This window comes from Impatiens glandulifera, chromosome 7 (assembly GCF_907164915.1).
Source record: "Impatiens glandulifera chromosome 7, dImpGla2.1, whole genome shotgun sequence".
Classification (NCBI taxonomy): domain Eukaryota; kingdom Viridiplantae; phylum Streptophyta; class Magnoliopsida; order Ericales; family Balsaminaceae; genus Impatiens; species Impatiens glandulifera.
This window is the reverse complement of record NC_061868.1, coordinates 41,224,668-41,245,069: the sequence shown is the minus strand read 5'-3', so window position 1 is coordinate 41,245,069 and position 20,402 is coordinate 41,224,668. Positions and strand designations below refer to the sequence as shown.

At 30.0% G+C, this 20,402-nt stretch overlaps 2 protein-coding genes across 3 annotated transcripts; both read right to left on the bottom strand.

The window, feature by feature from the left end:
• Positions 1-142: 142 nt before the first annotated feature.
• Positions 143-6,321, bottom strand: LOC124944962 (zinc finger CCCH domain-containing protein 55-like). 2 transcript variants are annotated; one of them, XM_047485312.1, is made up of 4 exons: positions 6,040-6,321; positions 3,182-3,583; positions 1,046-2,768; positions 143-436 (listed from the first exon to the last, which is right to left on the bottom strand). In XM_047485312.1, the coding sequence occupies exons 1-4, from the start codon at positions 6,045-6,047 to the stop codon at positions 404-406; spliced, it is 2,166 nt and encodes a 721-aa protein (XP_047341268.1). In that variant the 5' UTR covers positions 6,048-6,321; the 3' UTR covers positions 143-403. The 2 variants fall into 2 exon arrangements, with proteins under 2 accessions (XP_047341268.1, XP_047341269.1); XM_047485313.1 differs by lacking the exon at positions 6,040-6,321 and adding an exon at positions 5,553-5,825.
• Positions 6,322-10,734: 4,413 nt separating this feature from the next.
• LOC124910517 (glycolipid transfer protein 3-like) lies at positions 10,735-13,775 on the bottom strand. The gene is made up of 4 exons (XM_047451165.1): positions 13,526-13,775; positions 13,392-13,447; positions 11,127-11,257; positions 10,735-11,020 (listed from the first exon to the last, which is right to left on the bottom strand). The coding sequence occupies exons 1-4, from the start codon at positions 13,749-13,751 to the stop codon at positions 10,735-10,737; spliced, it is 699 nt and encodes a 232-aa protein (XP_047307121.1). The 5' UTR covers positions 13,752-13,775.
• Between the last annotated feature and the right edge of the window lie 6,627 nt (positions 13,776-20,402).

Here is a 20,402-nt window from a genome sequence, read left to right as displayed (position 1 = left end):
GAAAAATAATGATAGTTCTAGCACATATAACTCTTCAAAACGACCCGAATTCTAACTCGATATATATATATATATATATATACATAAAACAGAATCGCCCTAAGGAAAACCCACTAAATATTAAATGACAGATAAATCAAACAATGAAACACCATCAATATTTTAATCCTCAGTGATATCTATCTACAAGTCAAGATAAAGAAAGATTCAGTCAAACAGTTTTAAAACTAAAGTACAAAATCTGAAAAACAAACAGAATGAATTGCAAAAATCTCTATATAATTCATCAACATCTTCTTCTATCTATATAGGGCTAAACAAGTCTAGCATAAAAAGCTCCCCTTTTCTTTGTCCAATCTGAAAACATGTAATAAGATAAACAAGACTACTACAGCTCCCTGTTTCAAGAACCCTTCTTTAATCGATCAGCATATGCCTGCGAAAGTCGTAAGATCTTTAGAACATTCCATAAGAAACTACTATTTATCAAAATGTATTTATGCTCATTAGGAAACAATTTATGTTCCTAGATAAGAAACTGTGAGTAAATTTATTTCAAAATACTTTCTACCAGCTATATCTCATCTGAAAACAGAACTTAGTTGAACACATAGGAATCTACATCCATTTCCAAAAACTTGCTGGGGGTTGCTTAGGCTCGAATGCATATATTTTTTCTAACAATGAATATCAGTAAAGTAGGAAAAAATATTACGAAAATTAATGTTTAATATAAACTGAAGCATCGCAGTCTGCAGTGCCATGTCATCAATGTGTGGCGCAATGTATCAGTATTATGGAAAACAGAAATCACATTCAGGGATATATTTCTTTTTGAGACCAGAATTTTTTTATTTGTAGGAGGTTAGCACAGCTTCCCACTGTCATGAATCAAGGTGCTGTGTAAATTGACTTAGAAACCTCAACCTCTTTAAGTTCAAATTGTTAACTGGTGTATGTCTATATCACTTTATGCTGACTGTTGCTTCAAATATAAATTTAATTGGTAAGTGTAAAACGGGCAACACAGAGAATAGAAACTCACCTCAGCCAGTTTTGAAATCTTAGTCTTGGAGTACGAAAGGTATTGCTCAATCTTCTGTGGTGTATTAGGGATATTATCCCCTTGAAGAGAGCCAGTGACTTTATCAACAACCTTTTTCACAATAGTCTTGTGACTGTCCCTACTCATATGACCTTCTTTCCATTTGGGTTTCAAGACCTCCTTAACCAATTCCACAAGTGAAACTTTGAACAGCTTAAGCGCCTTCTCATCTTTCTCATTAACAGTAGTTTCTTTACCTTTACCTTCCACATTTAAATTTCCCCTGCCATCCTTATCTTGCTCTTCCTTGCTAACTGGAACTACAGATTGATTTTTCTCCCCAGTCAATGTGTTTGCTATTACCACCTGATTCTCATCCTCATCACTACCATTATTCTTAACTTGGCTTAATAACTCAGACCGGATAGCAGAACCATCTTTTTGGTCACTCTCCAATTCACTATAATTTCTACGCAAGAGAGCTGTTGGAATTGGTTGAGCATCCATGGAGGTAATAGGAGGAAAAGAGGGCATCGGTGGAATAGAAGAGTTTGGGGGATTTAGAGCAGCGTACAGTTGAGGAAGTTGTTCTGGATCAAGTATATGGGTTATGGACGGTAGAAAATTGCTTACTTGCTCATTCTGCTCACTTTCCGCAACCTTCTTCTCAGTGTCTGGTTTTACTAGTGGGAAATTACGCGGCAAAGGAGATGGAATCACGCTGCTGTAAGATCCCAAGGCATTATTAACTGGATTTGCATAGTCTACTAATGGGGCTAATGGGGCATCAGGCCTTTTGTCTTCTACATGAGCAACCCTAGATATTCCATTACTAAAGGAAGACACACTTTCATTTCCATTGGCAGCTTTATCAAGCTTTTCAGCATTCACTGACAAATTTCCAGCAGGTAATCCTAACACATCAGATGGTCCTCCCCAATTGGAAACATCCGCTTTTACGTAATCCTCCCACGTACCATGAGTAAAAAGTCCAATAGTTGGGTCGGTATACAATCCTCCACGATCCATGTCCACCCAACCACCAGTTGAAAGTTTCGTATCAGATTCAGGTTGCGACCATCTGTCATCTTGTGGCTTTTTCTCGAAGCTATTGTGAATCGGCGCATCGTGGGAGAAACTGCAATTATCCTTGTGGCATTTACCCATCATGAAGTATTTGCATGGTTGTTTACTGTTTCTGCTTGGCTTCTCCCTATCATCCTGTTCATTAATATACGAACTTCTATGGCTTCTTCCCATGGTGGTCTCGCCAGAAGCATCATGGTGCGGGTACCGGCATGACGAACCCCTATGACACCTACCTTTCAGAAACTCGCGACAAGGAAGTGCTGAATTACTGCCACTATTCCTGAAAGGTGCATCCTTCTCTCCCTGATAATGACTATTTCCACCATCTTGTCTATTCCATCTTTCTGATCGGTCTTTCTCAATTCTTAGCCCACCTTGTTGAACAATGCTATTATCATCGTGAAGAAACCTGCATTGGTTTCCTCTCCTGCATTTGCCTGTAGAGGTAAAGTCTCTACAAGCCTGAGATGAAAATCCAGCCCCACCATGGGGTTCCTGCCTACGCTCAGGAAGTGGACTTCTACTCATGCTCCTCTGGTCTCTATTCCTGTACCTGCCTCTGCTCCTGCTCCTGCTCCGGCTCCTACTTCTACCTCTGCCTCTACTGTGGCTCCGGCTGCGACTCCTTTTATACCTGAATTCTTAGACAAATTCGAAGCACTTAGGTAGATACAAGAAAATAGTTCGTATCTCATATTAGAACAGGGACATATTAGATACATAGTCCTAGAACAATTGCATGCATATTCACCATCATCTCTGGGGCCTTGTGTGATGCGGGTTCTTTGAGATTAATTCTAAGATCCCAACAGTCTATTCAACAATCACATCGTTCAAATTATTAACCAAAATCTTAAAAAAATAATATATATTATATATTTTATACCCCTAATGTCCTTTTACTCAAAGAACCTACATCAAACAAGATTATTTGGAAATAACCACTTGGTTATTCAAATAACCCTACAGCAAACAAGGCCTTGATAGAAAATCTATTTCAAGAGCAATCAGATTTCATAGTAAAAATATTTAAATTCACAACCACACCTATTGGGAAGGATCCTGTTGTTTTCAGGAGAATGGCTAGAATTCATCACTCCTCCCCATCCATCAGAATTTTCTCCTTCCAAAGCCCTTCTGGAATGTGAATTTCGATCCAAGTTTCTAATCTCATCATTCTTGTTAATGTTTCCTTGCAAGTGTTCTCCTGATAGCCTCCTTGAATCTTTGGGTTTTGCTGAATTATTAGCATCTGAGTCAGACCATTTCAGGTTATGATCCATATGAACAGTTGTAAAACTGTCATGTTTGTCATCAACTGGAGCTGGTTGCGGAGTCTCCTCAATGCTATCCCACATAGATTTCTGTCTTCGGATGCTTTCACCCATTGTGTTTTTCTTTTGAGCAATATGCAACAGCCTACCTTCTCTCGGGGGAATGTAGTATGACCTACAGTGAAACATGAAAACATATTTTAAGACGATGATAAAGAAAAGACTATCCTTCCTTTGCAGATGTCTATATTAACCTAGATATAGAATCAACAGAAATGCATCTCTATCAAACAATATTATAATACCTTAATCATTAACTAGTTAAACAGTAAACACATTGTTTTGTCATACACAAGTAATGCATATAATAGGTCAGGTTTTATTTTCTTTATATTTTTCATCTTGAGATATATAGTATCTGCAGGTTGGGAGATCGATTTAAGGGTGAAAAGAATAAGAGCAGTTTAGGTTGGATGCTTTCTCCCCAATTGTAAAAGTTTAAGGACAAATTCCTTTTTTTCAGGAGGCTAGCACAGCATCCTAGATCCATGAACCCCGACTTTAATTAAGAGACTTTCAGTAGGAATCGAATATGAGACCTCAGCTACCTAGTTCAAGACTCTTACCACTTCAGTCACCACGATGGGTTTGATTGGAAATTTTCCTATAAACATGGTACACAAAATATATATGAATATATGTTCCTTGGATAGAAAGTTTAAGGACAAATTCCTTTTTTAAAGGAGGCTAGCACAGCATCCTACATCCATGAACCCCGACTTTAATTAAGGATCTTTCAGTAGGAATCGAATATGAGACCTCAGCTACCTAGTTCAAGACTCTTACCACTTCAGTCACCACGATGGGTTTGATTGGAAAATTTCCTATTAGCATGGTAAACAATATATATGAATATATGTTCCTTGGATAGAAATGTAGGGGCATATTTGATATATTTTTCATGTTTAACCTCTCAATAGTAAAAAGGAAAGTTTAACCATGTATAGTAGTCTCCTGCATCATTAACAACATTCCAATAATGCTAACTGCAAGAGTATCTTAATGTATATGCTAATATTATAGACAATAATATCAAGCAGCAAGTCTTCTTCACATTGCTCAAGAAATGGGGAGTGTAGCAGCTGAAAATATCCAAACTTGTCAAATAAATCATATTTATGCAATTGATACACTACATGGGAATTATAAACTGAGTTCACCCTATAAGTGGAATTGCTCGCATAGGGATGAGAATCCTAAATCAGAAAAGGTGCAAGTTCTGAGTTCCTAGACAAAAGTATGACCAACATTGATTTACAAATGTCCAAATTTGCAGTACAATTAGAACCCACCAGGCAGCTATGTTGCATGGATACGGATATTGTATCAAATACTCTACGGATACGACAAAATTTAAAGATATAGGCCACGATACGTTTAGGATACGTAAATAATTAAAAGCTATATAATTATTATTTGACAAATTAGGCTGAAATTTTCCATTACAAGCCTAAATAACTTAATTTGACAAGATTGACAAATATCCTAAAGCAAAAGAAATGGTTAAGGAACAGACTAACAAAATCATATAATAAATAGGAAACTAGAAATCTAGGAATATTAGACAGCAAGAACAGTTAGCAAAGCGAAAGATTAATCAGATATCCAAAAACGTGTCCAAGCCGTATTATTGGATTGGTCAACCCTACAGAAAGTCAACGATACCAAATTTGTCATATCCGATACCCATTTTGGCATATCCAATACTCCAAAAAAAAATAGTATCAGTGCTACTTAGCCAGGAAGCAATTCAGAATTCAATATTAGTTCATCTATTTCTATCTATGCATTTATATATGCTAAAATTAGCAAATTGTGATCACATTTAATTTCTTGAAAAACTGTGATGTAGCACCGATAAATTAAGTACTGTTCAGAGACCAGAATAAATTCCAAAAATTAATCTCATAAACTTATAATATTTCTCTAAAAGTTCACCATGGCATTTCTCAAGACCAACTTCGCATATAACCCCAATATATCGTTATACCATAACTATATACTAGAAAATTGTTTCCCTACAACAGAGGATTCGATCAGACATATTTTACAGTCTGAGAAAAGGGAAAGATACATAGTCTCACCCATTATGTCAAGAAACATCAATGTCTTGCGTTTTTGGGAAATCTTTATGTCTTAATTATTCAAGCATGATCCTATGGCTGTCTATGAAAGGTGCCTCAAATGTTATGGTTGTCAATGACATGCCTTGTTCAATTGTTCTGACTTCCTCTCTATTAACAAACCAGCCTTGAAAAGATTTTCTGGTCATGCAAAGCATCTAATTCTCATTACAGCATTGATTACAGCACTATTTTTGTTCACACATCAATGCTGTAAGATGACAGATTCAATGTTGTTGAGGTAGATAAATATGTCAGGGACGGCTCAAACCAGCATTTATTGGTCTGTGGCACTGAATCTCAATGTTAACACCCCACCCCAGCATTTGTCACTACTCACAGTTTCAATCACCTTCTATAATCCTAGGTTCCTGTGATTACTACTTTTGTGTCCAGTTTAAAGCTGCAAATCTCGGTCTTTGTATTAAACCTCTTCCATGGCCATTACATAATCATCTTTCATGACAAAGTCCAAGCAGCCACCTTTACTCCCTTTGTGACAAGCATTCTTCAAACAATGATCTGATTCTAGAAATATCAATAACATTATGCGCTGTATTACTACTTTGTGCAACTCCAAAGCATCTATAATGGTCATTGTTTCTTTTACGAATGCAAGGAATCGTGAGTTAGCATTCGGGCATGCATGGTAGTGCGACATCCTGAAACACGTTTAGATGGTCCATGAAGTTGATACCATCTACACGTGAAAGACCACAAAAAGGAAAATGGATCATACAACTATGATATGCAAGTATCTAGTAAGTAGATAACAATATTTAATCATTCTTTAGTTTAGACGTAACAGATCACTGAGCCTATAACCTAAAGGGATCACTAACTGCAGAAGAGAACATATCTAGAGAGAATCACATCTGGCTTGTGAAATATGCATTTGATGCAACAATCAAGGAAAAGGGCATTGTTATATTTAATAGATCCAATCTACAATACATGTGAATAGGATTATTCTTGCAAATCATGCATATACAGCACATTGATACCCAACTATCTATTGGGATACAATTTCCAATCAAAATATTTCTAGCCCTCTATTATATCATACATTTCATGTTATATCTCTCAAAGCCAAAACAATGATATTGCAGTTTATCTTCTTCTGCCCTCATTATTGTTTTGCTTGGCCAACTGGACTTGATTTTCCAGTAAGGTTCACTGGAAAGCATGTGTCACCTACGAGTGCGTAGGAAAAGATGCACAAACCAAGTAGGTAACTTGCAATTTGATTACATGTATACTATCTTAGTTCTTCCCTCAAATTTCTAGCAGTCCATGAGTTCCTTACTCAAGTATACCTATGGTCTGGAAACAAAACCCTCTGACCAAGTTAACTGTCAAGCAACTTGAACTCTTTAAAAACATGAAGCAAAACTTCTCATGTCTTAAACAATTTAGGATTATAGGTCCTCCTGAAAGTAGTTAACTCAAACTACTGCAATTCCTCCATCTGATTTCTATGTAGCATCTTAACTGTAAGCTTTAGTAAATTCCCTTCACATTTTTTTAAGACAGCATTGATGTGTTTCAATCCTACAAAACTAATGCATTGAATGCATGGTAAGCACCAAGCTACCAAAGCAATTGAACACTTCCAAAAGGCCTCGCCATGAGATAAAAAACATATTTCATTCCATTGCATGGCTGCATACAAGCAGTGGCAGCCCCAAATAATGGGCAGCCCTAGTTATATTAATTTTTTTATCTAGTTTAACAAATATCCCACATCAATAAGTTATTTTCATTTAATAGATATAAATTACTTTTTTTATTTGTAAATGACAACAAAATTAGGAAAGCAATTTGTCTTTGGCGTATTAAATTGGCTTCTTTTCGGCCTATGGATAGATTGATGATCTGCCCTAGCCCATGGGCTTACCTTAGGGGCAGCCCTGCATACAAGTTCATTTAAGTAATATATGTCAAGCTAGTAAAACCAAAACTTGTTGCTAACCTAACTTCATTCACATAATCATCATAATATCTCCTAACATTCATCATATGGTGATCTTTTTCCATGTCTTTCATACCAAGATCTCCATCTCTTACCATGTATAGCAACATAAAGTCTACAAAACATGCCCATAGTTTGTTCTCAACTAATACAATTTTATCTTTGAAGTTGCTAGAAAAATCTGTTTGCTTCTAGAGTTTTCCATTGCTAGTGAATTAGGTTTCCAGGTTAGGGCTTTGGGTTATTTTTTGTATAGGGTGTATATAAAACATGACTATTGTAACAGAATCTGGAAAACACAGACACAGACAGACAATAACCACTGACATTGAACAATCTCAATGACTAAGACTACCTATTTCAACAACAAGATTGTCCTACTTACTCGCCTTTCAGTAGCAGAACCACAGAGTACAGCTCATATCCATGAGGAATATAAAATCTAAAAGGTATCCAAGTCAAGAACTAAAGATACGCAGGATTTTCAACACCCAAAATGAATCAACAACAAAATCGTCTATCTTGACAATCTAAGCATCTTGAATCCAAAATCTAATGAAATACAAAAGGTATGTATGTAAAGAATTCAATACAGATCGATAAAGAAACGAGGTGATGTAAAACCCTAGCATTTTAGTAGTGCGAAAGAGTAAATTGAGCGATAAGATGAAACTAACCTCAAGAGTTCAGAGAGAGAGAGAGAAGAGAGAGAACGCGCGATAGCTTGAATTGAGAGAGCAAATCAATCGATGGATCGATCTTGGTAGAAACAGATATGAAAATGAAAGCTATCCTTGGAGCTCCATGGGACGCGCGACCGGGATTGACCACTCAGGCGTCAACCTTTCGTTGTTTGTATGGTAGTGATATAATATAATAATATCAGTGTCCTTGAGGAGGAGATAGATTTCTTGTATAGAAAGATTTCGGCCCATTCAAAACATTTTTTGGGCCTCAATTTGGATTCAAAATTCTTAATATTTTTTATAAAAATATTTTATTTTAACTTATTATTATTGAAAATCAATATACTTTAGATATATAATTTGCAACATAAAAATCTAAAAGTATAGTTAGATAGCGGTAACCCCGTTTAGTGAAAAATAGATATGAACTTAAAATTTTGACCGAGCTAATATTTATTTAATGATTTATCAAATTTTTTGATAAAATATAATATATTTTTTATTTATATTAATATTTAACCACCCTATCATATATTTCTGAATATGTTTTTATCTTTACAAATTTTATCACTTATTTATAAATATTTTTGAGCTTTTTATCACTCTATCACTAATTCATAATCACTTTTCATTTTCTTCGTTTTACTTTTTTATATTATTTCTTTTGAAAATCATTAAATCAATTTTTAAAATATATCTTTAGTTATGATATTTTCATTTTAAAAATAAATTTTGATTTAAGTTCGAGTTTAAAATTTAATTTTAGTTCAAACTTTTCAAGTCGAGTCAAACCAAAATTGTAGGTAAATAGTCGAATCGAGTTCGAACTCAAATTTATAAACTTGTTTGAACTGGGCTAATAAATATTTAATCGAGTTGAGTCCTATGTCAAATTGTTAAATCGGGCTCTTCTTTATTGCGGTCAATTAAAGTTTCGAATCTCTTTTTTCAAATCTCACAATTTGAGACTCATTGTTGTTAAAATTATACTAAACAATATTTTATCTCAACAGTTTTAAACGTCTTTAACTTATCATCTACATGACATTTATAAATAAATAATTAATTAGTTAATATAACTAATTTAATTATCGAATTTTAACGAATCGAGAGATTTAACTACCAAATCTTAGAGAACCGATATTCAAAACTCTCCCTTCACTAAAATTTGATAGTTAAATTAATGCCCTTAATCTTTTATTTATTTATATATGTCACATAGATAATAAATTAATGACATTTAAAATGGTAAACACAAAATCTCGTTTTGTATAACTTTAAAAATAAGAAACTAAAAATCATAAAATTTGAAAATAATAAGTCTGAAATCTTAATTATGTAGCTCTAATTTTGACAATTTTGGTCAAATATAATAGGTTATTATTTATATATAATTAAATATAAATTTAATATATACAACAATAATAAATAATTTATATTAAAAATAGATTATAATTACAAAATTAATTATATTTAAATAATTATCATATTTTTAAAATTTTATAAATATAAATCTACATATTTTTATAAAATCATAAATTCAAAATAATTTATAAACTCTTACATTTTAATATCATCAAAATTTTAAAGGTTTAAGTGATTAAGAGTGTATAAATAAAAAATCGTCAATCTTTTTAATAATTGTAAAATTATAAATTTTAACTATTTTAATTTTAAACATACCTAAATTTAAAATGAAAGAAAAAATTATATTTATAACTTTTCTTAAAAATATTTATCATATTAAAACCTGCCTAAGATTATGAGTTTGAACAACTTCCCTTCAAAAATTACTTATTCCACTTAAATATTTTCAATCTTATTTTACATGTTTTTAGTTTAACCAAATCAAACGTTTTTTAATTTTCTTATTTTCATTATTAATTACGAATTTCTTTCCGAACTTAATTATACTTTTTTTCACATTTCTTTCCTTTTTTCGATTAACTAATTAAATTTAGGAAAAACTGGAAGAGAACCCTACTTCCTGTCTTTCTCTGTTAGTGACAAATTATACATTAAAAAGAGTATTTTTCACGCCCAAAACAATTAAATATACTAGAGAATAAAAAAAAAATATTGATAGTTTTTTTGGTATGTTTTGATTATTGTTTTTATGTCTATTGTTTGTTGCTCATATTTGTAGCTTGTCATATTTTTCTTTGAATATAGACTTATAGTTCAATTTTAAATTGATCATTTGTTAGTTTATTTTTGTTCTAGGCTAAATGACACACTAAAATCATTTCGTGTAAATTAATTCATTTTTTCTTTTTGGTATTTCTACATAAAATAAACCCAACACAAAGAAAATAATATGTACAACATCATCCTCTTTCTTTCTGAGGATCAACCATGCATTTTCTCATTTGGACTTCAACTTATCCAAACCATACAACTCCTGCAAATCCAAAGAAAAATCAATTCATTAGAATATACAATATACACTTCGAAAAAATTGATATTATTAGCCGAAAATACAAGTTTATACCAAGACGGAGTGAATCTGTTCAAGAAACGGAGACAACAAGGAGATATAAGATTTCATCTCTTCCTTAAGCAAATCGCGATCTCCTCCCTTGGACGAGAGTATGTCTATCAATGTTTCGTTATCGGGCACAAGTTTTATCGCTATCCTATAAGCAGTTGAAGAAATCCATCCATGCCATGGCTTTAAAGTTAGAGTATATGCCTCTTCTACAGCCTCGTCAATGTTTGTTTTCATATCCTTCACTAGTAATTGTAATAGAGCTATTGAAAAGTCTAGTGACCTGCAAGATGATCATCATTCATTATATGATTTTGAATTTCATCAAATAATTATGATTAGGGTTGAACAATGATAAGGGCTTTTATGTATATATAATCATATAGCACCTGGTGAGCCATAAGAGAGCTCTACTACAACTTGTATTCTCCTTGGCAATTTTCTCAGTTGCTTCCATTTTCAGCAATTCAGTCAAATTTGAGTAGAGTAATGGCTCTGATTCGAGTTTCTTTTCCAATTTCTGATGATCAAAATTCAAAACAACATACCTTATTAGATAGATTAATAATCTAAACTTTCAAAATTTAATAACCCAATTAGGGTAAATCAAATGAAATGATAGTTTTGTCTATATCAAAAATTTTATATTCGATTCTTACTAAATATATTTTAAGTTGAAGTAGGAGAATATGACTATAACGTCGTGTTAGTTTAGCCTTCAGATAATAATTGTAACTATACAAAACAATTTAAATATAAATGGAATAATCATCTTAATTAATTACTAGCTATAAATTGCAAATTGACTTAAAAAATGGCCAAGTCTATTACTACAGTAGAAATAATATATAAAAAATAATGTGACATTAATAACACAATAGAAAACTGAATATATATATATATATATATATATATATATATATATATATATTGGTTAGATTCCAAATTTAATTTGACATTAATAATTAGCCGCATGAGACTGGTTGTGATATATGAGCAAATATGACTGATGCAGTGACGTGTTTTAATTAATTAGATTTTAATATTATTGGTATAAAATTTATAGAAAAGGTGGGCGAAATTTAAAAAAATAATAATGACATCTTTACATGTTAGAAATATATTAATTAAGTTCAACTCCTGCTAGCACATTGTTCGTCAGCATGCTAAGTAAGGTAAGAGCTTGTTTGATATGCTTCTATTTAAGTATTTTTTAAATGGTCCGGATATAAATATGCAATTTATTTACTTTCAACAAAATCTCTTTGGTTATCAAAAAGCTGGTTCTAATTGAGGTTATTTGAAAAACTTAAAGAGAAAAAAAAATAACGGCTATGTTTTTTTAGAAGGCAGTAATTATATTTTTATAAAAAGACTTAAAAAGATATTAATATATTTAAATAAAATAAAAAATAAAAATTTATAATATAAAGTATTTTAGTATTTTAATTAATAAATTGAGTAATGTGATAAATTAGAAGATAGTGAAATGACTGATTTTGTTTACCGAACAAAGTCATAGACAATTTTCCAATGTAATGTTTGATTCTCATGTAGTAAAAACCAAACAGAAACTTATACATTTAGATGAGTTTATTTTAAAATTATATATTTAAGGGTAAATGTTATCATCTCCTTATACCTTAAGGGCCATTATACTAGTTATCTCATAAATATTCATATGCTAAATTTAACTAATTCACTAATGATTAGTTATATTCAAAATATGCAACTCCAAGGTAGAGAAATTGTTGATAAAATTGTAAATGTTTTATCTCATAATATAAGTTAAATATTCAAAATTTTACAAATTTTCATAGTAGTGAAAATAAATATACACACATTTTCTTGAAATAATCAAGAACTAGTGTTAATACATGGAGGAAGAAACATTGATCAACATATAAAGAATTATGCAATTAATGGTGATTGAGTTGTTTAATTACATATTTCTTTTTTTAAATAATTTAATATATAACAAAGACACAAGAATGACATTAGAGAAAGTAAAAAACTACTCAACATTTCATAAGAATAAATATATAAACACCTAACTTAACCTATTATCAAGAAAAATCATCTAGACATATTTATAAGTATTATTATAAGTACATTTCAAACATCAATTCGGATCATATTATGGATTCCTTTCACAAGGATGGGGACAAAACAGTAAATATATATTTTTAAAATATTACTATTTTGTCCTTCTTTCCTTCTCCCTCTACGTAGGATCCTAATTGCTTCAAACCCACCCCCATTTAATGCATAATTTACTCAAGAGATATGATAGTATAATTAGATGAAAGAGATGAAAGAGGTGGGCAACAAAAAAAAACTTTTGGGGTTAATTTACATATGAGGTAGAAGATTAATCTTTTGAGGGTATTTTTGTAATGCAAAATGTCAAAAGCAAAGAGATAAGAAGGTGGGCCAATGGGCATTTGGGGCCCTTCCTTTAAGCGTGTGTCATACACGTAACATGAAAATGACTTATATAGATATAGACAAAAACATATAATAAAAAAAATTAAATAAAAAAACAACTATTGCCAATCCATTCTAAACTATTAACCTTCAAAGTTAAGTTATTGACCTCTGGAAATAGTTAAAACCTATAGTGGAAGTAGCAAAAAAAACAAAAAATATCATACCTGGATGTTCTGTTCCATGTCTAGCCTGAGAACCGCCATTGTTGGCCCAATCTTATCTGCAAAAACAAGATGAACCCTAATCGGTGATTCCATTTCTTGAGAGAGAAAGAGAAGAAATTAATATCTATAATTACCAAGAACTTGAAGGATTAAAGTGCAGACAGAGAGAAAAGGCTTGGTGGGGATGATCATGTCCGAAACAGAGCAGTGATCATCGGTGGATTGAACATGATCTTGATCTTGATCATGATCATGATCATGATCAAGATCAGATTTTGATACTTTGATCAAGATCATGGACAGTTCTCCAATGGCGTATCTTATTTCTGTATCATTCTCTGTATCTCTTCTTCTCTTCATTTCTATTAATTCCACTCTCACTCTTCTCTCTCTCTATATATGCCAATGTATATGTATTTATAATATGTTGGTTTAGTCATTGTTGTCTATCTGGATCTTAAATATTAATTATTACTAGGGTCTTCTAAAATGTGAAGTTATAAACAGTTGACATATTATTATAAATATATTTCAAAAATAAGATTCTTTTCATTGAATCAGTTCTATCTATCTACCTTGAGGAAAGCAATATTTATTTTAATACAATTTATTGAATCAGTTTTATCTAACTTATAACTTTTAATTTAGTCAAACTATTGCTATCAAAATTTTTAAAAATATGTTATAAAGAATACATCAAAGAAAAACAATACTAGTTTGATATAGCAGTTTTTTTGGTTACTAATACAAGCTTGTTTCTTCAATACTATTATATAAAGATTAAATATTGTAATATGAAATGATTAGTTAGAAATAATATAAAATATCAACATTCAAAAGATCCCTCATCTCCTAGACATGTTTGATCTTTATTGTAGTAGGAGCAATAATGAAATTGAAGAACTGTTTGTATATATAACACGATTTATTTAATTTAAACTATATAGAATGTGCTAATAGAGTAGAATTAAATCGATTTCTTCAACAAGTTGAACTATAATTTATTTTTGTCTGAGAAGTTCTAGTAACAATGTAAAACGTGTACTTGGTTTTGATTTTTTTTAGTTTTGTTTATACTTTATAAAATGTTATTAACTAAATCAATCTTTGTTCAAAGGAGAAATTAAAGAATTAATATTGGATTAAAGATTTTTGGGTCCACAATTACAAGAAAGGAAAGTGATATTATTAAGGTGGATTCAATTCTTTCAAAGAAATATATAAATAAAATAGTAAGATATGTATATCTTAAAAGACCTTAAATATGCCTATATAATCATTAGTAATGGATTATTATCTCAATAATTTTTTCTAAAGATTGAACTCATATATTTTATTAGTTAATAATTTAAAAAAATATTTTTTATTTTAACGGAGGAAGTTGGTAAGCCCAACAAACCTTCGGGCTAAGACAACTCACACCTTATGGTAGCCCATTTATTAAAATAGTATGTTATTTAGTTCAAATTTATTGTTCTTATAATTTATAAGCCTAAGATATTGTAGCTTAATGATTTAATATATTTTTGTAAATATTTTATTTGATTATGAGTTCAAATCTCTTCAAAAATAATTTATTTTTATTAATTTTTTTAAACTAGACTCAAGTAAAAAAAAATCCATATTTTATGGTCTATTTGGTATCACACTTATCAGGTCCACTCGATATACATAATAAGTTAATTCATATATAAAAAACAAAATTATAATAATTTAGAAAATGAGTTAAATAAAAAAAATTCCCAAATTTATATATGAATATTATTATTTCATATTTAAGAAATAACATTCGTGTCAAGAATACTAAATGTTAGAGGAACTACGAGATAAAAATAAATATTCTTATAATTATTTAAACATTATTCTCATTTACAAAAATCATTATATTAAATTTATGTCTCTCATAACTATTAAGACTAGTCACATTAAAATTAAATGAATTAATCATTGGTTTTCTTAATATTCATGGATGTTTTTTCATATTAATATTGTGATAGATAGAGATTTTGAAAGCAAAAAAAAAATGAAATTAATTAAAATATTTAAATTAATTGAAGATATGTGATACAAATTAACCTTGGACAGCTGAGCATACTGTCTAAACAATCAAATAAATTATTATACGTGGAAGGAGATAAGGAGACAAACCTTGGACAACTCGATCAATGCACAAGAAAAACTGCCAACTGTTTTATATAATTCTTTTTCTAACCTTTTTTTTATAAGTGTTCATGAACTTAAATTTGTTGATCATGTATAGCTGCTATATACAATCTCAAACTTGTTCTAACCTGTTTTATAATACTTTTTCTAACCAAATTTTCTCACTTTTATCTCTCTCCTTACTTTTTATCATTTTTTTCGGTCAATGATTGTAACACATCATTCTCCTTCCTTCTTCCAAATTCGCTTTCCTATTACTTCTCTTTTTAAAATTCAAAGCCGATATAAGACATTAAGAAAACGTTGATATTAAATCTCATGGTTTACTAGTGTTTTGAGTTTTAGTACTCTTTATCATTATATGATTATTTTTGAAATTTTTTATGTTATTTTTTATATCAAAAGTATAATATTGTTTCGAGAGGTCTTTCATCTTTTTTTTTTTTGCTAAGCTTGCAAAAATTATAAATAAATGAAAAAAAACTTTATCCTCTAAAACAAAAAGAAAAAACCAGAAATGGGTATGAAATAATTTTCAATTATATATATATATATATATATATATATATATATATATATATATATATTATAGATTAGGACCCTATTCCCACTTTCTAGATCTGATTAAGGATAACTATATTAATTAGAGTATATAATTAACCATGAATAGGGTACACATACAGTGTATCAATTGATTGAGATCGATGTACTCTTCTCACCAATAGTATTTTTTTTTATGAATTATTTTATGAGGAAGGTTGTGGCCCGATGCAAGTCAATACCACAAATACTTTTGTTTTTTACTTGGACATCTCTTAATTAGTATGAGATAAGTTCAAAAGAAAATTCCAATTAACTCAACTAACTATTTGTTTATACAAGGTAGATGTTGGGAGTCACGATAATTATTAGATCTTTGAGATGTAGTTATAAATTTAATATGAATATTTAACTAGGTCCATATATATATATGACCAATTTTTTTTAAAAAATGCGACTTCCGATCTAACAATCAAAAATAGGTCAAATATAATTTAATTTTGTACGTTTGAAATGTCTAACATTTTAAATTCTAACTTTTTATAATCAAATTGAAAATGTTATATTCTTTAACTCGATAGAGCAAATCTTAATTAGTTTTCGTTTTTCTTGTGATGGATCTGAAAGAGGCAGGGTCGTCCCGAGTTTTGGCTGCCACAGTCCCATTAGAAAAAATGTCGATACTTTTTGATACACTGAGTCTAGTTTAAAGTTTTGATAAAAAATGGTTTAGGATTATGTTTGAACCCATAACCAAATAAAAACTGTAAATTCTTATCTTCAACTATTACGCTACAATCGTTTTTTTTATTAAAAATACAATAAATTTGACTAAATATCTCACTAATCGAAATAAATGGGCTGCCCTAGCCGGAGGGTTTGTCGGACTTACCTTAGAGCCGGCCCTGGAGGCAAGGACAGATCCAGGAATTCGAATTGGGGTGTAATTTAAAAAATAACGAGAAATTATGGACAAAACGAGAGTGGATAAAGATAAGTTTGATTTTTTTTTTAAATTAGATAAACAGATAGTGTATTAAATTAAAAATTTAAGAAATTAGAGAATAATTTCACATTTTTACGGTTAAAATAATTTGGTTAAGTATATTTATATATATCAAAAGTAAAATAAGGTTCATATATATATTAAAAATTATAAAATTATTTAAATAAAACGACAAAACATTACATAAAAAAAGAGAATATAATACCACCATGATACCTAATAAATTATCGATCTCGTAGTCGAAAAAAACGATTAACTCCCGAATCCCGATCGATTGTATCGGATTTCTGGAGTGATCATGAACCTTGGAAAACGTCGTAATGACTACAATTTTTGAAAATTCATTGATTTCTCAGCTAATAAGGAGAAACATTATATTATTAAGTTAAAAAGCAATTATATATATGATAATTTGAAACCGCCCTAAACTGACTTGTCCGCTTAAGGCAGTTTTTCCCGGTTTGACCGTTAGTTGACTGGGGCGGAGATGGTATTTGTGTTCCCGCCCCAATTTCACCATGTTTATGCCCTGAATACTAAAAATACAATTAAATATATAAAATCACCAGTACATTTATTTTTTCGTTATATTTTATAAGAGTTTTAAATTTATTATTTATAATAATATAATTTTTTAATATATTACAATATATATTATAAAAAAAATGTTTATATAATTTGATTATATAAAAAATTATTTATTTTTGAGAAGATGGTATAAATGGTGCCCCGCGGGGAATTCCCAAAATCGAATGAGGCGGGAATGGTAGTAAAAAAATCCCCAAAATAAAAACAGGGCAAGAAGGTAAATGCAATTCCGCCCCCATTGTCACCCCTAATTATATATAGTTTTAGGGTAAGTTTTCCGCTTGCACTCAATTTATTAGCTAGCTATAGTTTATTCAATTGATAACTTTTTATTGTACTTAACTTATTTTATCGTTAACTCCGGTAGATTTGATTCAACTTTTACGATAATCTTATTTATTTTATATTTATATTCTTAATTTTTTATATTTCTAATAATATTTAATATTTAATATATATATAATTTTATATATTTGTAAGCACTAAAATTTCACTTATCCAATTTATAAAATTTAAAATAATTATTTTGAATAAATAAAATCAAAATAATTAAAATTTAGACTAAAAACACAATTAAATAATTAACTAAATTAATTATTGTAATAATTAAATTCTAATTAATTAAAATAATGGCCAAGAAAAAAAAAGATTAATTTGGGATAAATGTTCATTTTATTTCAAAATTAATTTTAAAAGGGGTAAAAAAAAATTAAAATAAATAATTTAAAATAAATATTGTATCCATTTTATTCAAATAAATTATTTATAAAATTCCAAAAATAGGCAAAATAAATGTCATATTTATTCAAAATTGAGTTTTTGTTCTTTAGTTATAGCTCAAGAACAGTGACCCTAAAACCTTTCTTACACGTTTATAAGAATGTTAAAGAGCATATCCAAACCAATTTCAAACTATCCCGTTCATGTATGATCAAAAACTAATTTTTTTATAAAAATAAAAATTTCAGTTCTTAAATTGGTTAAAACGAACAACCAATATTCATGTTTTGATTTCATTCGATCTTATAAAGTATAAGGAAGTTATTGACAAGCTCCTTCCACTTCATCAAACCTTAAAAATCAAAAACCTATTTTTTATTTCAAAACTATTTGAGTTGAATGAAACATCATCCTGATCGAACGATGCATCAGGATGTTGTTATAAATGATCTTGGGGATTAGGCGAAGTTCCTATGCCCTTGGATCAAAGGATTATAGCTCATCCGAAATCATCAAACCTTCATTTTGATGTTCTTGACAACCAACCGAGAACTTCACCTAGGTTCTATTTTGACCGAGAAAAATCGAACCCTCCCCTACACCCGACCGAGATTTTTTAACCCCGACTAAGGAATCTCGCACCCGACTGAGGATTCCCAACCTAAGACTAAAAGCTCCTCGCACCCGACCGAGGAATCTCGCACCCGATCAAGAATTCCTAGCCTAGGACCGGGAGCTCATCGCACTCCGACCGATTAAATCTATCTTAGGACAGACAACTCATCGCACCCCGATTAAGGAATCTGGCACCTGACCGAGGATTCCCTGCCCAGGACCCGAAGTTCCCCGCACCTCGATCAAGAATATTTACACCCGACAAAGGATCCTTAGCCTAGGACCGAGAGCCTCCTGCACCTTGACCGATGTTTCCTACACCCGACTAAGGGTTTCCTACCCCTTACCAAGGATTATATCCAAGACCTAGGGTTTCAGCCTAAGACCGAGGGATCAACACCCTATACCGAAGGGACCGATCCTAGGGTCGATTTTATTGGAATTTTGAATTAAAAAAATCATTTTTTAAATTTAAAGTCTCAAACCATTTTTAAAACAAATCTGAAAACAAAAATAAACAAATTCAAAATATTTTTAGAGCATTTTCAAAAAAATATTTTGATAAAGATTTGTTTGTGATTTATTTAGATCCTAATAACTCAAACTAATATTTTCAGGTATCTTTCTCAACAATCATCAACATGAATAAGAGGTACCAACATTTAAATATTAATCTATAATTTTAAATGTAGTAAAAATATATACATATCCAAGACTTGGAAAATAATTAGTTAAATAAAACGTTATAAAACCATTTTTTCAAAAGTCAAAATTTTATAGAGTAGAGATAGTTCTTTATTGGGTGCAGAGGATATAGTGCGAAAACACTTTCCTAAGTATTATTAAATACCGAATTCAAAAGAATCTTTGGTCATGTATTTGTATACATATGCAAAATATTTTTTTATTAATTTTAAAATTTAAATTAATTGACGACTCTTTCTTCCGATACATAATCTTTTAAATTAGTTATTTATAATTAATTTAAAATAAAAATTATTTTAATTAAACAACGATTTGATTATCCTAAATTCAAAGGATTATTTAAATTTTATCAAAAAATTATTATTATTATAATTAATTTTAAAATATCGGGACATATTTCTATAAATCTTTAAAAAATATATTTTATTAAAAATATTCTCGACACACAAACAAACCGATAGTAAAATTTCTTGAAACCTCTAGATTTTTTTGGAACGATGGATTTCCGGGGTTACAATATTTTTCATTGACTTAATTTTAAATATTAATAAATTATTTAAATTAAGAAATAATTTGTTTTAAAATAAATTATTTGAATATATTAATTTTTATAAGTTTTTAATAATATATAATTTTAAATTTTAATTATAATAAAATAAATAAATAAATAAAAT

What these genes read in the sequence shown, in the direction of transcription:
- LOC124910517 (XM_047451165.1), bottom strand. Translation starts at nt 13,751, where the DNA reads ATGAAGAGAAGAAGAGATACAGAGAATGATACAGAAATAAGATACGCC. An exon ending in ACATGGAACAGAACATCCAG is followed by an intron (nt 11,258 to 13,391) that starts GTATGATATTTT and finishes TTTGATCATCAG; the next exon opens with AAATTGGAAAAGAAACTCGA. An exon ending in GCTCTCTTATGGCTCACCAG is followed by an intron (nt 11,021 to 11,126) that starts GTGCTATATGAT and finishes ATCATCTTGCAG; the next exon opens with GTCACTAGACTTTTCAATAG.
- LOC124944962 (XM_047485312.1), bottom strand. An exon ending in AACAGGATCCTTCCCAATAG is followed by an intron (nt 2,769 to 3,181) that starts GTGTGGTTGTGA and finishes CTAAGAATTCAG; the next exon opens with GTATAAAAGGAGTCGCAGCC. An exon ending in AGATTTCAAAACTGGCTGAG is followed by an intron (nt 437 to 1,045) that starts GTGAGTTTCTAT and finishes CGACTTTCGCAG; the next exon opens with GCATATGCTGATCGATTAAA.